Consider the following 18,613-nt stretch of genomic DNA (forward strand, 5'->3'; position numbering starts at 1 on the left):
AGAGATTGAGTCAATAATTAAATCACTGGAGACTAAGGACTCTCATGGATATGATGAGGTGCCTAGCACAATATTAAAGTACTATTCTGCACATGTTAGCCCTGTACTTAGTCATATTTGTAGTTTTTCCTTTACGAATGGTCAGTTTCCTGAATGATTAAAGTACTCAGTAGTAAAGCCACTTTATAAAAAGGGAGAAAGGGATAATGTAGACAATTTTAGACCTATTTCTATGCCATCAGTGTTTGCTAAAGTCACTGAATAGGCTGTGTGTGTAACGATAATTGATCATTTTATATCAAATGATTTGCAATCAAATGTACAGTTCGGCTTTAGAAGTTGAAGAATGCTATATTTTCTTTTCTCTGTGAGGTACTGGATGGATTAAGCAAAAGGTTTCGAATGCTAGGCATATTTTTCAAAATTTAACTAAGGTTTTTGAGTGTTGGTCATAAAATATTGCTCCAGAAATTGGACCATTATGGAATACAGGGAGTAGCTCATAATTGGTTCACCTCTTACTTTAACAACAGACAGCAAAAGGTCATTATTCACATTGTTAAGAATGGCTGTGATGTGGGTTCTGAGTGGGGTACGGTCAAATGGGGGCGCCCCAGAGATCGGTGTTGGGCCATTACTGTTCCTTATTTATATAAATGATATGCCCTCTTGTATTATAGATAATTCTAAAATATTTCTGTTTGCTGATGACACTAGCTTGGTAGTAAGGGATGTTGTGTGCAACATTGACTCAGTTTCAAATAATGCAGTTCATGACATAAGTTCATGGTTTGTAGAAAATAAAATAATGCTAAATCACTGTAAGACTCAGTTTTTACAGTTTCTAACACACAATTCAACAAAACCAGACATTTTAATTTCACAGAATGTGCATATGATTAGCAAAACTGAACAGTTCAAATTTCTAGGTGTTCAGATAGATAGTAAACTGTTGTGGAAAGCCCATGTTCTCAATCTTGTTCAAAGACTTAATGCTGCCATTTTTACTATTTGAGTGGTATCTGAAAAGAGTCATCGTTCAACACAAAAATTGGTCTACTTTGCTTATTTTCATTCACTTATGTCATATGGTATATTATTTTGGGTTAACTCTTGCCATTCTAAAAGGATATTTTTGGCTCAGAAATGGGCAGTTTGAATAATAAGTGATGTAAGTTCGAGAACATCTTGTCCACCCCTGTTCACGAGTCTGGGTATTTTGACATTGGCCTCTCACTATATATATATATATATATATATATATATATATATATATATATATATATTCTTTACTGTCATGTCTTGTTAACAATATCAGCTTATTCCTAAGAATAACCAGCTTTCACTTAGTTAATACTTGGCAGAAATTCAACCTGCATTTGGATTGCACTTCCTTAACTCTTGTGCAGAAAGGTGTGTAGTATACTGCTGCATCCATTTTTAATAAGCAACCACAAGAATTCAAAAATCTTAGCAGTAATCCATACACTTTCAAATCGATACTGAAGGGTTTCCTCATGGGTCATTCCTTCTGTTCTGTTGAGGAGTTTCTTGAAAAATTAAGCTGATTATTATATTATGTTGTTGATTGCATTTATTTAAACCAATGACTTCATTTTTTGGGTTAATAAACATTTTATTTTTATCTGTTATTACTTTTATGTTGTAATTTCATGTACTGACATGTTCCATGACCGTGGAGATTTGCTCCTCAATTTGGTCCTACAGAACTAGACGTGTAAATAAATAAATTAACAAGATCCACATGGCTGTCGACACTGAAGCCTCCCCTCAACAGCACAGAACCTTAGAAATCTGTCAATTTCCTGGACAACATTGGCAGGTACTGCTCACCATGGATCTTAGCACATGAAAACGGCCATCACCTGGCATCAGAGGATATCTGGGCTTGTCTGTGAATAACATGTTTTGCCTCTGCCAAAGTTGCAAGTTAGCATACAAATAGCAAAACTGAAGGTGAGCTGCAAGATGTTGTCATGTCAAGTGGGATACTCAAGGAGAACAACTGGGTTGTAAGGCCCTTTCTCATAAACTGTTCCTCACAGTCTGATCAGACATAGCAGCTCCAGTAGCTCATCTGAAATCATCTTGTAGCACTCTGGCAGTAGCCTTATGATGCCACAGCACAGAGATGGCCAGATATCAATCTTCATTGGGGGTTGTAATGCATCAGCAACCTTGTCCAACTCACCTTGTGTATTGAGCTGTCTCCCTGTAGCATGTCTGCAACCTACGGATGACATGTGGAAAGGCATTGGCATCTGCAGCAACATGACAAAGTCCATCCTTTTTGGATCAAACAGACTGCACTTGCAACTTGTACTGAATTAAAATGTCACACTGCATGTGCTTGTTTTAATACAAGATTCACAAACACCAACTGCCTTCTGAGTACATTACTAGAAAATACTGGGACACTGGTACTCACGTCCTTCTGAGTTATCACCTGACACTGTAATGCATAACACAGCCAATAGATGCAGAATGATTTTAATTGTTGTCTACATTCAAAGCAAAGATCTCAAGCCATGCAATAAGATCACAGGTACTGCTTGTATCAACATACTGGACACTGATACACATGTTCCCCTAATTCTTTTGACATTTTGTGTTCTATTACAAGTCCATTTTATTATGATGTCCATTTATTGAAAATCCCCACCCCCAAAATCAAATGCTGGCTATGTCTATGTGTGTAGAAGAACTTTTCAAGTCAGAGAAAGAGTTCACTGATAATAAAACGCTGCCGCTTCTCCACAGAAAAGCTTCAAAAGCTTAAACAGTGCTAACAGAAGAAAACAAGGCAAAGATCATTTTGGAAAAAGAACTGTCATAATTTTTGAAAAAGCAAGCAATCCACTCTTGAAACTGGGAATTAACTTTAAGGGCATGGATTGCAGAATTCTGCAATGAAGATCTGCCATGTGTGAGAATTCTGTATGAGAATTATTTGCCATATTGGAGAATAGAGTGTCAGAAATAATAGAAAAACAGCCCTCAGGTTCAGTTTGCTAACTCTTTTGCATCGAATACATTTATCTTGTACACGATAAGAATACTGCATTATTTGCAATTCTCAAGTAGTGAACAAAACTGCAGAATCACTTCTTTTGTTTACTGTGAAGTAGTCATTCTTGAATTTTGCTAGAGGAATAATCTGAATGATAGGTGTATGTCTATAACACACATTTTTATGCATGAGAATACATTACTTTCAGCCATGTATCATATTGGAGTTTATAGTATTTTAAAGTTTTAAATCAACTTCAACAAAAATGAGGAATTCAGTGATCAGTAGAATATAGTTTTTGCATGGTCCATATTTTCTAGTAATACATTACATTTTCACTTTTTTAAAAATTGAATACCTTTTTGTAGTCTGTACAGTACATCATCGTGCACAGTCTATGCTTACAGTGCACAAGAATCTTTATATGTCAGATGTACAATTGGTAATCCTGACTTCATCATGTTCATTCTACTCTTACAGTGCACAAGAAACTGTATGCGTCAGCTGTACAATTAGTGATCGTGACCCGTAGTCTACAAATAGAAGTGGTTTTATTTTTATTATGTGTAAAAACGTTTGCTAATGTCTATCACAAGTTTTATTTAATTTATCTTGTATAAAACACATTTTGAGAAATAATTCATATCATCAAGTATGTTTCCTTACTGTTTTATGGGATTTTAAAGATGATGCTTGATGTGTGTGTGTGTGTGTGTGTGTGTGTGTGTGTGTGTGTGTGTGTGTGTGTGTGAGGAGCTGGATTGTTAGGATGCCTTTACTGAATGTAAATTCATGAAAATTTTGTTGTTACTGTCATATTTTGTTCTATAGATGCTGCCAAATGTGAAAATAATTACACTTGCAAAATTTTGAATATCGTTTTATGTAGGAACTCACATATGCTACTCACCACTTACACAGCTCACTTCAAAATTTCATATGTAGAAGTATTTCACATTTTTCAGTATTATAGGACAATATACACCAGTAAAGATAAAATTTTAGCCTGTTTACATTGCAGTAAAGTCACCACAATGATGCAGCACATACAGCAAGCAGCACACACAATAGGAACACACACTTGATAATGGGAATGTGTCAGTGAAATCACTGATTTTACAATCAAAAGCTTTCATAGGTCATATGGTAATAAATAAAATGAAATTTTAAAAAGCAGACTGAAGCCATATTTACTATCAAAAATAATTTTTATTTGAATTCATACTGTGATGATAATTCTTTGACTGGTGTGCCTCATGTGCCCTAGACAGCTTCTTTAGTCTTTATAGAAATGTATTCTGAACATAAGAAGTTCATCAGCAAAGCTGTAAGTGGAAGGAAAATGAACTTTCTACATTATGAATTAGACAGAATGAACACTGTGTTTTCATTAACTGTTTTCATATCATCATTGGTGATTATCTGATCCATGTGATTTGTGTCTCACACATACTCAGTTTTGTTGCCATATGGTGGACAGCAATTATAGCTTATTTAAATGAAGTAACAATGGTGACATCAGCTTTCTTCAGCAATAGAAAACAAACATTTAATTTGAGAAGCTACAGAATAAGAATTCAGAGGAGAAACAATTATTTGAAACTATGTTCTATTGGGAAACTTTTGTCCATGATATTGTTGGCCTGGTTAAGTTGCCATAAATGAAACATGTTAATAATTATTAAACTTTATATAATATTTAGCAGGTAAGATACATGAATAGGATTTGTACCAATAGGTTTTTATTTTTTATTTTTGCAGGATCATGCTAGCCAGCTGGCTGAACTCCTAACTTTACATGAGTGCTCCAAATATGCAACATCACATGTACTTTAACAAAAACTTGAAACTATGGAATAAAATTTTGAATCATATAAGAAGGAGAGTATTATGAAGCAAAAGAAAAAGTATTGCATGCACTAACTACATTTCAACAAGCAGCAGGTAAAGACGTATTTGTCAAGTTAACTAATACTGCAGAAAATATTAATATACTGAAAATCAAGGGTCCCAATCATTTAAGGGTTTGTGGTCTCAGTTTACACATATTATCCAAGGAATGTGATTTTAAATAATAGTGAGAAGGATGCCTAAACTGAGAAACTTTTAAGATTTTTAGATGCAACACTGCAGCCAGTGTCTCATAGATGTGTCACTTCAAGAAACTGGTTAAAGCACAGCTGAAAGAAAACAAACATGGGGGAGCATACCAAAGAGTGAGGTTATCAGATTAGGGAAGGATGGGGAAGGAAGTCGGCCATGCCGTTTCAAAGGAAACATCCTGGAATTTGACTGAAGTTATTTAGGGAAATCACGGAAAACCTAACTCAGGATGGCGGATGTGGGTTTGAACTGTTGTCCTCTCGAATGCAAGTCCAGCGTGCTAACTACTGTGGCACCCTGCTCAGTACAAAATTATGATAATAATACTGACTGCCATTTTGGGTGAGCATGAAGTGTTGATAGGGAGTGGATTTTATTTCACTGTAATGGTATTGCTAAAGGTGGGAGGTATAACCTGAAAAAAGAATGTAATCCTGAGATAAGTAAAACATTTTCTTTTGAGCAATAAAACTCATATAAAATTAGTTGTAAAATGAGAGTTTTGTTTCTTTCCTAAAAGAGACTGATGAAACAGAGTAGTTAATGAAGCATTTGAGAACTATCACATGCATCATAAAGTAGTAACAGATTGAATATATGCAGTTTAAAAAAATGCTAATAATATATTCTAATTTGACCATAAACAGATGCTAATTTCGCCAAAAATAAGTGATAATTTGGGCAGTAATAGATGGTACATGTTCATGTCCCTGTTTCCAACTTAGAACGACTGATGAGTCTGTCAAGTTATACATGTAATTTTGTATAGAAAAAGCTGAAGTGTTAATTACATAATCAGTTATGTCTGTGGTTCATGAAATAGTTTTCCACACAGTACTGTGTCAAGAGCTTATTTTTGTATTATTATTGCTTCTAACCAAAGATTGTACAATTTATGAAAGCAGTGGGACACAAACCGGCTTGTACTAAACACAGAATCTTGAGTAATTATGGAACTTAATATATGTTGAAGTATTTAGAGTGTAAATTTAAGCTTTTTGCCCTATGCACACACTTCATTTTGTGAACTTCATATTACCACCAAATAGGGTGAGACACTATTGTAGTCTATTTATCATATGGTGAAAATATTGGAACTTACATTGTGCGCTGAATGATATGCTCTGAAACATCTTTCATCAAATTAAACGCAAGTTTACATAAAGATGTTGATAAGTGAAAGTCACAAATAATGTACAGAAAACATTAGAAAAAGTGTTTAATGCTGTGTCACATTTTTTCACAGTAGGTTCTCATTTCTTTTGAAACAATACAGATTTGTAACAATGCAACATATCCTTACTTTAAACTGTAGTATTTTTAGCAATGGTATCACAGAAATATACTGTGCACATTCTAAACAACTTTGAATTTTTATTGACATGAAATATTGACAAAGCAATTTTAGTCCATGATCTCTAAAAAATTATATAAGGCACTGCATGCCCTTGACAATACACGCAACTGCAAAACAGCAGGTCTTGTCACACACTATGCTGAAACTGCACAGAACAGGAGTACATTTTTTCCTGAGCAGTATATATTACAGTCTACTTGCTTGAGTACTGACTTGTATAATAAAGGGAACAAAAAAGATATCAATTACACAAAATAATTATTTTAATATTGTGACAGACAAGTTGTGAAAAAGTATACTGAAATTTGTGATGGAGTTTGACAATATAAATTATTTCACATGTATGCATTTAATACATTAAGCAGCAGAGTGATGTAATAATATTGCTAATACATTTTTATAACTTTGTACCTGAATGCATATTTTCTGTGAGTAAAACCACTCTGCCAGATGCACACAATCTACTTATTTTTAGAATTTGTACATTTCATATGTATGTCTAGTTTGTCATAGTTCTTCATTAGGGTCTACATTTCACTATTTTTTGGACCAGTTGTGTGCAAGATTAATTGGTATTAATATGGGTGAATGTGAGTACTGTGCCATGTGTGTGGCCACTGTAAAAAAAAAATGCAGCCTTTTTTCCTTTGAGATGCACAGCCCACCTATCTTAATGTTAATTTAAGATATTGTGCTACTCAAGTTCACACCAAACATTGTTGTTTTGAAGCATTCATGGTTTGCTTTTCAAAAATGAAGTCCTCTGTTGAACATCAAAAATACATAAGTTTGACTCTTAAGAATGAAAGAAAGAAAGAGGGCTCTATATCTGCAAATTGTTAAAAAATTATAGTATATTTCCCACAGAGAAATACTGCCTGATAGGCATATCAGCTGCAAAAAAGTGCTTTCAGAGGTGTACGATAATCTTATAGTTGTGCACTATAAATTATTTATTTTCTCACTAAACTAATGAAAATATTTCTTTCACAAAATATTAGTATTATCATTATGATTATGGACAATTACAAATATAAATGCATTGACAGTGAGACAAATAAATAAATTTATTGTCCAGAATCACTGATTTATCTGAGCCTGCGCCCACAAAATCTGTAATGTACAACTTACTGCTCACTGTAGAAGCTGTCACAAATGAGGAAAACAGCAATGCAGGTATGAGGATCTGTGAATTTGTTATAAATGACTGAGTGGCTGCTTCCCACAAATAAAATAGGCTATGTTATTGCTGACAAAATTAGTGCCAGTTTTTCTGTTTCAAGTATAACATCTGTCTTTCTGCATACAGATAATTCAGTTTACTAGTCCATGAATGATAACTTGTTTATATTTTTAAGAACAAAATTGTATTTATCACATGCCATATATAAGCAGGAACATACAACAGGTGTCTACACATAAATTTTTGATTACCTTACACCAAGTAAAGTTGTTTATATGTAAATGACATATTTCTCAGAGATGCCATCACCACTGACTGTTACATACAAAAAGGAAAGATCAGTTTCAAATACACAACATCAATCAAAAACTGGTGCACAACAGAATTTTGAATTTAAAAAGAAGTGCCACATCCAAGAAAAAAATATTTTACATTTTACATGTTTGTAAGTAACATATGACAAGTGATTATATTTTCTTTCTTATCCAAGTTTCCCATTAACAATCATTTACAATCTAAGACACAAGATAGCACCAACATATAAGAGCTGCTAGAAAGCATGTCATTCATTTGTCACTTCAAGCAGCTTGTTTTTTTTTTTTTTTTTTTTTTTTCTTTCATGTCCCTACCTGTGGAAGCAGCTGAAAGTGTATTTGAATTCATTTTCAGTATCAACAAAACATAAGTTTGTTCTATGTAATAATGTGTATCTCTATCTCTCTCTCTCTCTCTCTCTCTCTCTCTCTCTCTCTCTCTCTCTCTCTCTCTCTCTCTCTCTCTCCCCCTCTCTCTCTCTCTCTCTGTCTGTGTGTGTGTGTGTGTGTGTGTGTGTGTGTGTGTGTGTGTGTACATGTGCAACTTTTCTTTAGATATGGGCCATATCACTAATTAGCTAATATCAGTAATGGTGGCAATTTTCTCGGTTAGTAAATTCTTCTGTCTTGCAGAACAGTCACTTGAATGAAAAACTGAACACGTTTGGTAATTCCAAGAGCCATATCAAGCACACACTAGAAGCTCTCACAATTCAGGAACTGATAATAAAATTTATTTTGAATTTTCAATATCTGAACACATTTTATAAGTCTGCTGGGCTGTATATATAACATTTCATGTCCTGTTTGTTCTCAGGTTCTTCTCTTCCAGCTGTATAAATACATCAAGATCTAATCTGAAAAAAAAAACAATGTTTTTCAAAATACCTTTTAGTATTTTGTGTTAACACTAAATATCAACTAACTTATAATATGCTCTTGTTATTATTATCTTTATGCTCCCTGTTCTCCATATATTTTGTACAGTATTTAATTATTCCATACATTTACTTGTTTTAACATTGTGTTTCACTGACATTTCTATAAAAAAGATCCCAAGGTTTATTCAAAATAAGATGTGCACCAATCTAAAATGCTATAGGGCCACCTGTAGTGGTGATTATCATGACTCAACCTATAATGGGCTATCCTACTATGCACAATACATTTAAAACAAGGTTCACAAACCAAAAATGAATTTATTGGAAGATACAGGTATTCTGAAAAGAAAAATCTTCTTGCTGAACAGCTGTTCCCCTGAATTCATCATAGAGATCCCAGTCAGCATGATATAAAATTAGACATGCCTTACTTTAAATCCATCAACTTCATTAGAGCTCTAGAGGAATAGCCATATGTACTTCATGAAATAATAATAAATTTCTTTAGCAATACTAACCACTGACATAGAAAAAATTACAGTTACAGAGTTTCAGATGAACTGTGATGATTTCTCTATACTACATCAGCGATTCTTGTTGACACCATGTAATACAGTCCAATGAACTGTAAAAGAGAAGATAGCTTCCCTGTATAATTATTAACCCAAATAATACCACAAATAAAAAATTACCTGCTTCATTCAACAAGAACATTGTAATGTCGATCATCCTCTGCTATAAGGAGCACCTGAGGCCAGTTCTCATTACTGTTTTCAGGATAACAGCATATGTATTCTTCTGTACCATACATTGAAGGTCTTACCACCCGTAATGTTACATGAAGTGTAAAACCCAAAAGGAACATTTCAATCTGCAACAGACATGAAGAAGCATAAGTAAATAATTGTTATTTATGCATTTTGATGTTGATTAAGGATCCACTTTTTGCTCATTTCCTAAAAAAACTATGGGAAATATAAATATTTCAGAAAAATTTTCTTATTCTCTGAGGGTCATATCTTGTAGTGCCTGTATACGACAAGTTAAAGCTGTAGGATAAAGTGACTGGTCATAGCGGTTAACTGAACTACTCAATGAAAAATGAAAAATGAACAAGTAGAGATATTTCAGCCATAAAAAATTTAGCTATCTTCTTTTGGCTGTCATCAATCTCCTCGTTAAAGTTTTGGCCACAAATGCAGGTAGATTGTGTGTTATTAATTATTGCTGAATTAACAAGATCTAAAGTAAATGTTTTGCTGTTTTTATTTTTGTTGTAGGATTGGTTACTGATGTGGTGATGATGTCACTGAAAAATGTGCTTTTCAAGGTTTGAATTAATATCTCATTTTCAAATGTTCTTTTACCCCAGTGTTTCACTGTCTTTTTCTTGTCATTATTAAATCAGTAATTGACAATATGGCAAATTGTAATACTTTATCATGCTTCTATTGGGATATTACAGTAAATAACTAAGTAGGTATTTGTATCAATCATATAGAAAAAAAGACTGATTGCTACTTACTGTTAGAAGACATGTCAAGTTGCAGACAGGCACAATTAAAAGACATTCACATATAACTTTTAGCCACAGCCTTTCTCAGTAAAAGTAAGACAAATACACACCATTCACATGCACACACAAGCAAGCACACCCCATGCACACATGACCACTGGTTTCAGCATCTCGGACTGGAATGCATCCTGTGGGATGCAAGCAGAAATCTGGAGGGTGTGGGAAAGGGAAAGGGATAGTAGTGTATGGATGGGGGGAGAGATGAATGCTGCCTAGTGGAATTTGCAGGGACTAGACTGTGAACAGTTGCAGTGTCAGTAGGTTGTGGGGCAAAGAGGTAGGGGAAAAAAGGAGCTAAACAGGAGAGGAATGGGGAAAGATGGGCAGATGCATTGCAGAGGGTGGCAAGCACGGTGGGAGATGAGAATAGGGAGGAGATGACAGCACAGAGGGAATGGAAACTATTGGTTGGAGATCATGGGGACAGTATGTTACCATAGGTTGAGGCCGGGATAATTACAGGAGCAGAGAATGTGTTGTAAGGATAACTGCAATCGGTGCAGTTCAGAAAAGCTGGTGGTGGAGGTAAGGATCCAGATGGTTCAGGTTGTGAAGTATCCACTGAAAAAAAGTGTGTCATGTTCAGCTGCATGTTGTGCCACAGGGTGGTTTACTTTGCTCCGGGCCACAGTTTGACGGTGGCCATTCATCCTGGTGGTTGGTAGTCATACCAATATAAGAAGCTGTGCAATGACTGCAGCAGAGCTGGTAACACTCCTTTGTGGCTGGTTATTGGGGGGTGTTGGGAGGATTGTGGCTGTGAGCGGAAATGGCACAGAAGATCTGTTTGCGGATTAGGTCTGGGGGGTAGTGCTTGTCGGCAAAGGCCTTGGTGAGACCCTCAAGCATACTGAGCAAGGGAGTAGATATGTGTGGCATATTTCTTTGTGGATTTAACTGAACCATACATTTGGGGTTAACTGCTCAGTGCTTTACTTAAACCCACAAAAAACATGCCATGTGCCTACTTTTGTATTTACCATCATGAGTCGATAGAAGCATGATTAATTATATTAACTACGCATACTGTCAATTACTGGGTTGATAATGCCAATAAAAAGACAGCAAACCAACAATTACGGAGATTTTCCATCAGAAATGCTGAAAGATACATTCAGTCAACACATCCACAAATAAATTTCCTCGTGAATATAAGAAAGAAGCATGATTATTTCAAGAGAAACTCTTAAACAAAAGAAGACAAAAGGCTTTTGCCTTAGGAATTGACAAGATAAAATTTTGAGTCATCAAATGAATATTTGAAAGGTTAATAGAAATGGAAGAAAAGACACTTTGTAACTACATTATTACTGGATGCAACACCCACTGCGGCTTAGGCACAAAAATTGTAAGAAGTTTGTCAAGTCGATCTGCTAAATGGAATGAAAAATTTGTGTTGGAGAACTGGGAAAGGCAGAAAATGATGATGTTTGGTTTTGTAGTGTGTTCAACTGCCTGTACAAAGTCCCAATTTTTTCACAGTCCAATTTTTATACATAGTCCAATGAAGCCACTGTCATGAATAATGATGATGAGGAGGATGAAATGATGAGGACAACACAAACACCCTGTTCCCGGGCAGAGAAAATACCCAACCTGATCGGGAATGTGATCCAGAGGCAACAACGCTAGTCACTAGACCATGAGCTGTGGATGAGAGACAGAACATGACAGGACAGGAATGGCTCAGGGTGTTCATGAAACAAAACCAACTCTCAGTGAAAATAGAAACGTGAAATGCAAGATGTACACAAATTGGATGGGGCAGAAGCAACCACTGTGTAGAAATAACCAAAGGTACTGGCTCAGGCAGCAGAGTACTTGAACCCGCTACATCTGCTGAAGGAGGTGTATGTGTGACAATAGTTTCAGTAATCAGTGTTTCAGAAACAGCTCCATCCTCATTATCTGTATTTCTTAGGATGTACTTTAAGGATCATCTGCTGCAGAATGCTATATCTGACTCCGGGGTTGGATCAACAGTTTCACTAGCTCTATAGCAATTCCTCAAATGTGAATAGCCTGGCAAAACATCCTAAATTCATGATACTGGACACAAAAGCATAAATGTTACATCATATGCAAAAGATGATGGTATTAATTTGCGTGCTCTTCCATTTCACATGTGTGAGTGTTTGCTTCTTTTAAAAATTATGTAACACAGCATGTTTTGATCTTGTGGCAAGTATAGGAAGATCAGCCACAATCTATTAGTTTGCTGGACTGGCTGGCATATCATACTTTCTGACCTACTCCAACCAAATATTTGCAGGAGTTTTTGGGGCTGCAGTATTTAAACACCAAACAGAGATATATTTGCACTTGAAGACTATATGGCAGCTAATTTGACTGAACTACTTTTGCAAACTGATTCCTACCAAAAAATTGATTTGCCATCTCCTTCCATGGTTGATGTTTCTGAGATCATAACTGCAGACCTGAACATTCCTTAGCCTACTGAAAAATCTAACGGATTTGTTACTCATCCTCAGCAATACATCTTTCTTCACAGGAAGACAGCATGGTGTTTTCTACAAGGAATTTTGTAACTGGGAAGGGCTACAGAAAAGATGCTACAACTTTCAAGGAGTATGTTGCTAAGGTTTTGCAAGTTCTAAAAGATGGGCTTCAAATGTCATTTTATGGATGTTTGACTAGAACAAGGAAAGTTTTGCCAACTGCTGGAACATGTTTTGTACTAGAGACTGATGTTGTATTGAAATTACATAAAAAAGTTCAATTAAGATCAGCTCAGTATGCAAGTATGTCATATTTTCACTGTGATTTATGTAACTTTAGTTTGTATAAGCTAAGTTCATGTGAATGGCTGGATGTTAGTGTCCAAGGGACACAGTGTTATAGCAATCTACCTTGTTACTATCATCAGGTGATGAACTGAGTTTCTAGGAGACAGAATGGAAATTGTACCCCCCCCCCCCCCCCCCGACCTGCTGCTCAAAGAGTGGTCCACATCTAGTAGTGGGTGTGCAGGCAGTATCTCATCCCTGCCTTCTCACACCAATTCATTGCTATGTCTGTGGTTAACATAGGATGCTACAGGCAGCATCTCCACTGCTACTCCACCTGCCCCCAATATCAGTTCATTGCAGGAGATCTGTTGTCTCTTCTTAATCAAATTAAGTTCAGGTTGCTAGACCTTACTAAGACTGTAGCCACTATCACGACTGATCAGCTGTTCCCTTACTCTAATCTCAATAGATTCTTTAATGATGCATGCCCAGGAGTTAGACATCTGTGTCAGAATCTTCGTATGGTTATAATCCACTCCATGTAATTCTGATAGGCATGGACTGCTCACAACTATGTTTCATTTTGCTCTCTGCATTTGTTAATAGTTAGATTAGGCCCTTGTTTCAAATATTCATTGCTTAACACTCAATACAATTGTATGTTTAGAATTTACTTATCATGAGAAATATAAATAACAAAATAACCAACTAAAAACTGACTGGCTGAACCTAACCTTACCCTATGGTGGGATGTAACTCAAAGTCAGATCATTTTCTTTTTCAGGCAGTGAGCTACCAACTGTGACATCTAAACACATCTCACTCCCCATTTCAGAGATTACATGTAGTGCTGATTTTGGATTAAGCCCATGAGGTTACCCTGATTGAATAATCATTAATGGACTGACAATCAAAAGGAGGAATCCATGTTCCATTCCTGATCCAGCTCAAACTTTTAACTTATCACACACAATCAAGAAAGTATTTGTTAAAAGGAAAGTTACACATGGTTATGCTGCTAGATGTAGTAAGTGTCCAGTCAATAATAAAACATTACATTCTCTCAAACAGTAAAGAATATATATTTTGTATTATGCTCAACACTGAATCCAAGTGCTTGTGAGTAACTGGATGAAGTTTTTTAGAGCAGGAAACATTACATTAAAAAATTATCTTTAACTTCTTTGGTTGGGTGTGTCCATTATTGTTGATAAAGTTAACACATAACACTCACTTGATGCAGGAAAAAAATACAGTGACTCTCTTGGAAATATATTGCATTCTTACATCTTAATAAATTATTTTCCCACAACCAGTATTCTTTCTTAATGTTCATGATTTATTTGTAATTTCATAACATTTCATTTACAAACACTGATAGAGAATTGTGTAGAACTGAGCAAAATCCTTTCTGAACTGGACTGACTGACTACATGACTGAATTTCTGTGCTGTCACAGCTTGTGGTCACTTAAATAATATTATGACAATGTAAACAACATTATTCTCATTATAAATTACATTGTATGTAAATTACAATGGAAAAATATCGATACAAATAATTTAAACATATGACGTCTAGGTCAGAAAAGAACAAAAACATATTTTACACAAATCCATACATATTATAACAATATCTCTCTCTCTCTCTCTCTCTCTCTCTCTCTCTCTCTCTCTCTCAATACTTTTAAAACTTGTTTTATTGCGTAACAAACTGACAAAGTCTGACATACGCCAAGTGCCTAAATGCTGAAACAATACTGACTCTCCATGGATACTGCCACTTTCCCTTGTGTAGCTTTTAACAATCATGAAGTTACATTCTGCATTGTTTAAACTGAAGGTAAATGAATTACAATTTCATTGCTTTTACAAAACTGGTTATGAAATCTGAATCAGTTAGCATGTCAAAATATTGCAATACTAATAACAAAACTGCATTACATATATACACCAAAGTGCCAAAGAAACTTGTATAAGCATGCATATTCAAATACAGAGATATGTAAATGGGCAGAATATGGCACTGCTGTCAGCAATAGCTATATAAGACAAGTGTCTGGTGCAGTTGTTAGATCGGTTACTGTTGCTACAATGGCAGTTTGCCAAGATTTAAGTGAGTCTGAACGTGGTGTTATAGTCAGTGCATGAGCAATGGGGTGCAGCATCTCCAAGGTAGTGATGAAGTGGAGACTTTTCCGTATGACAATTTTGCAGGTGTACTGTGAATATCAGGAATCCAATAAAACATCAAATCTCCGACATTTCTGCGGCCGGAAAAAAATACTACAAGAATGGGACCAATGACGATTGAAGAGAATGGGACCAATAACGACTGAATATAATTTTTCAACATGAAAGAAGTGCAACCCTTCTACAAATTGCTGCAGATTTCAGTGTTGGGCCATCAACAAGTGTCAGTGTGTGAACCATTCAATGAAACATCATGGATATGGCTTTCGGAGCCGAAGGCCCACTCATGTACCCTTGATTACTGCATGACACAAAGCTTTACATCTCATGCCTGGGCCTATCAACACTGACGTTGGGCTGTTGATGACTGGAAACATGTTGCCTGGTCAGACGAGTCTCATTTCAAATTGTGTTAAGCGGATTGACATGTACGAGTATGGAGACAACCTCATGAATCCATGGACCCTACATGTCAGCAGGGGACTGTTCAAGCTGGTGGAGGCTCTGTAATGGTGTGGGGCATGTGCAGTTCGAATGATATGGGATCCCTGATATGTCTAGATATGACTCTGACAGGTGACATGTACGTAAGCATCCTGTCTGAGCACCTGTATCCATTCATGTCCATTGTGCATTCTGCCGGACTTGGGCAATTCCAGCAGAACAAAGTGACACTCCAAATGTCCAGAATTGCTACAGAGTGCCTCCAGGAATGCTCTTCTGAGTTTAAATACTTCCACTGGTGGCAACCAAACTCTCCATGAACATTATTGAGCATATCTGGGATGCCTTGCAACATGCTGTTCAGAAGAGATCTCCACCCCCTCGTACTCTTACAGATTTACGGACAGCCCTGCAGGATTCATGGTGTCAGTTCTCTCCAGCACTAATTCACCATTAGTCGAGACCATGCCACATCATGTTGCAGCACTTCTGTGTGCTCACGGGGGCCCTTCATGATATTAGGCAGGTGTACCAGTTTCTTTGGCTCTTCAGTGTATATCAACAATAATGTTGTAATCTTTGCATTGCTAATTTTATAAGCACAGATTAATGTTTGTTAGTAACATAGCTCATGTGACTTTATGGTTATCTGAATCACAATTACTATCATTTTTTTTGCATACAAATTTTGTGATGATAAATTGGACTTTTGTTTACATTGGCTTTAACCCTAGCATTACCATCGTATTTTTTGTTACATGTAATACCAACGGGGGGGCCTCAAAGGCCCATAAAGAATACCACAATTTATTTTATCATAAATCAAGTTTATTTACTTCTGATACCTCTAATAACAATTCAAAATGCTTAGACATTGTTTTTGTATACTGGATAATAAAAGATGTTATTATAATAGGAATAAAATGAACAAATCACGAGATTCAGTTTATATATTTTTTGGAATAATGTTTCAAAATAGTGTTTTCTTATAAAAACGACTTTTTTAATTCGATACACTACATGAATCAAACAAAATTTACTGTCTCATTCTGCAACGCATTTTTCACACAACACTGTCTTCCTGCAGTGTTTCCCACAGACGTGTTTGTGGCACTGAGAGCAGGTAACAGTTGACTTTCCCAGCTTGTTGTACTTGATCTTTTTAGATGCAGCTTCTTGGCATCATAGGTGGCACCATCCACGTGTTCCTGGTTCTGCTGTTGAGGATGATGGTTCTACAGAGCAGCTGAGCTTCCGTTGTGTGATGCTTTCCATTGCCATTATTACTGGCTTCTGAAGTCCATACAAATTTTGTGCCTGTTTATCTACTTGAGATCTTATTAGTTCGAGACCTAAGTTAGTGATAAAAACTCTTCTGCGGTTTAGCAAATTCTTTTTCCAATTCGGAAAGTTGAGGAGGAAGAGTGAATATGCATTTATTGCTGCTATGCCAATGAGTGTGTAGAAGAGGGACAAAGGCCATCTTCTTGTTCCTGTCTTTGTGCTGTAGTGTCTTGCCATCTGGTCTATGGTGTCCACGCCTCCCTTTGTAGAATTATAAAAAAGATTTATGTTAGTCTTTTTTGAGTCTTCATTCAACACCCCTTCTGAGTGATAAGTTGAAAGCATCTACAGCAGTCGTTTTGGCTTCTCGCGGACTAGCGTTGATGCAAGAGTAACTGGTGGCCTCTGTGTCTGAGGGTCAGTATAAGCAAATATGGAAGAGTGTAAACTGCGGCCAGTTGTAGTCTTCAGCTCTTCAGGTACGTGTTGTCTGTTAGACTGTAGGGTGCCAACAAGTGTGAGGTGAAAATCGTTCCATAGAGTCTCAGCAAGCTCCACTGAAGTATAGTACCGATCTGTGGTAACATTACGGCCTGATTTTTCAATAGGTTTTATTAGTCTCTTTACAATTTCCATCGGTCCATTTGAATGCTGTGTATTTCCTGACTTGCCTGTATAGATGTCCATGCTGATCACATATCTAGTCTCAGAATCAGACAGCATTCGAATTAGAATGCCGTATTTTCCAGGTTTTTCTTTTAGAAACACCTTGAATGGACAGCGACCACGGAACAAAGACAACATCTCATCCACTGTTGTATGTAGACCAGGAATGAAATACAATGGAAGTGAAGAATTGAAGCTTTCAAAAATTTCCCTCATTGGAGCAAACTTGTCAGTCTGGCGACGAATTTCTCTTGTGTTCTTATCATCAAACCTCAATATTTTAGTCAATTTGAAAAATCGGGTCCGACTCATTGATCCATAGTACACTTGTCGGCCCTGCAGCAAAGACCATAAATCTTGGACAGGTATCTTATTGTCATGATTTGAACCCATGATTAGTAAGAGTCCTATATAACAAAATAACTCATCTTCATCTGTGTGCTGAATACCTAGTCGAGAAGCCTCTTCATTTGAGTGTAGTTTTATTAGATTCATAATTTGAGGTGTAAAAAAGAGCTCTATAGCCTCTTTCGGAGACGCAATTCTTCCTTGTTGTCCTAGCCCCATTCTTTCTCGCACTATATTTTGTACAGAACGCCGATATTGTCGAGATGGCTTCGTAATATACTCTCGTCCACTTTTTGCAATGAATTTATCACATTCCGTATCATTATCATCTGGTGGATTGGCTTCAACCTCATCTTCATTCTCAGACGATGAATCAGTTCTAATTTCTTCCACATCATCATCCACTTCACTTTCCTCTAAATATGATTCGTTCAAAACTTCTTCTAGCACTCTTTCAATGGAACTATCACGTAAACGATGTCTA

The 18,613-nt window shown here is 36.2% G+C and overlaps 1 protein-coding gene across 1 annotated transcript in view; it reads right to left on the bottom strand.

Annotated features, from left to right (window-relative positions):
- Positions 1-8,261: 8,261 nt before the first annotated feature.
- LOC124555767 overlaps positions 8,262-18,613 on the bottom strand; it is a 225,168-nt gene continuing 214,816 nt past the window's right edge. The window contains exons 11-12 of the mRNA XM_047129813.1: positions 9,562-9,740; positions 8,262-8,845 (exon numbers count right to left, since the gene is read on the bottom strand). Of these exons, the coding sequence (XP_046985769.1) occupies positions 9,567-9,740 (174 nt within the window). The 3' untranslated portion in view covers positions 8,262-8,845; positions 9,562-9,566. The remainder of the gene's footprint in view (positions 8,846-9,561; positions 9,741-18,613) is intronic.

The sequence above is a fragment of the Schistocerca americana genome, chromosome X (genome assembly GCF_021461395.2).
Source record: "Schistocerca americana isolate TAMUIC-IGC-003095 chromosome X, iqSchAmer2.1, whole genome shotgun sequence".
Classification (NCBI taxonomy): Eukaryota; Metazoa; Arthropoda; class Insecta; order Orthoptera; family Acrididae; genus Schistocerca; species Schistocerca americana.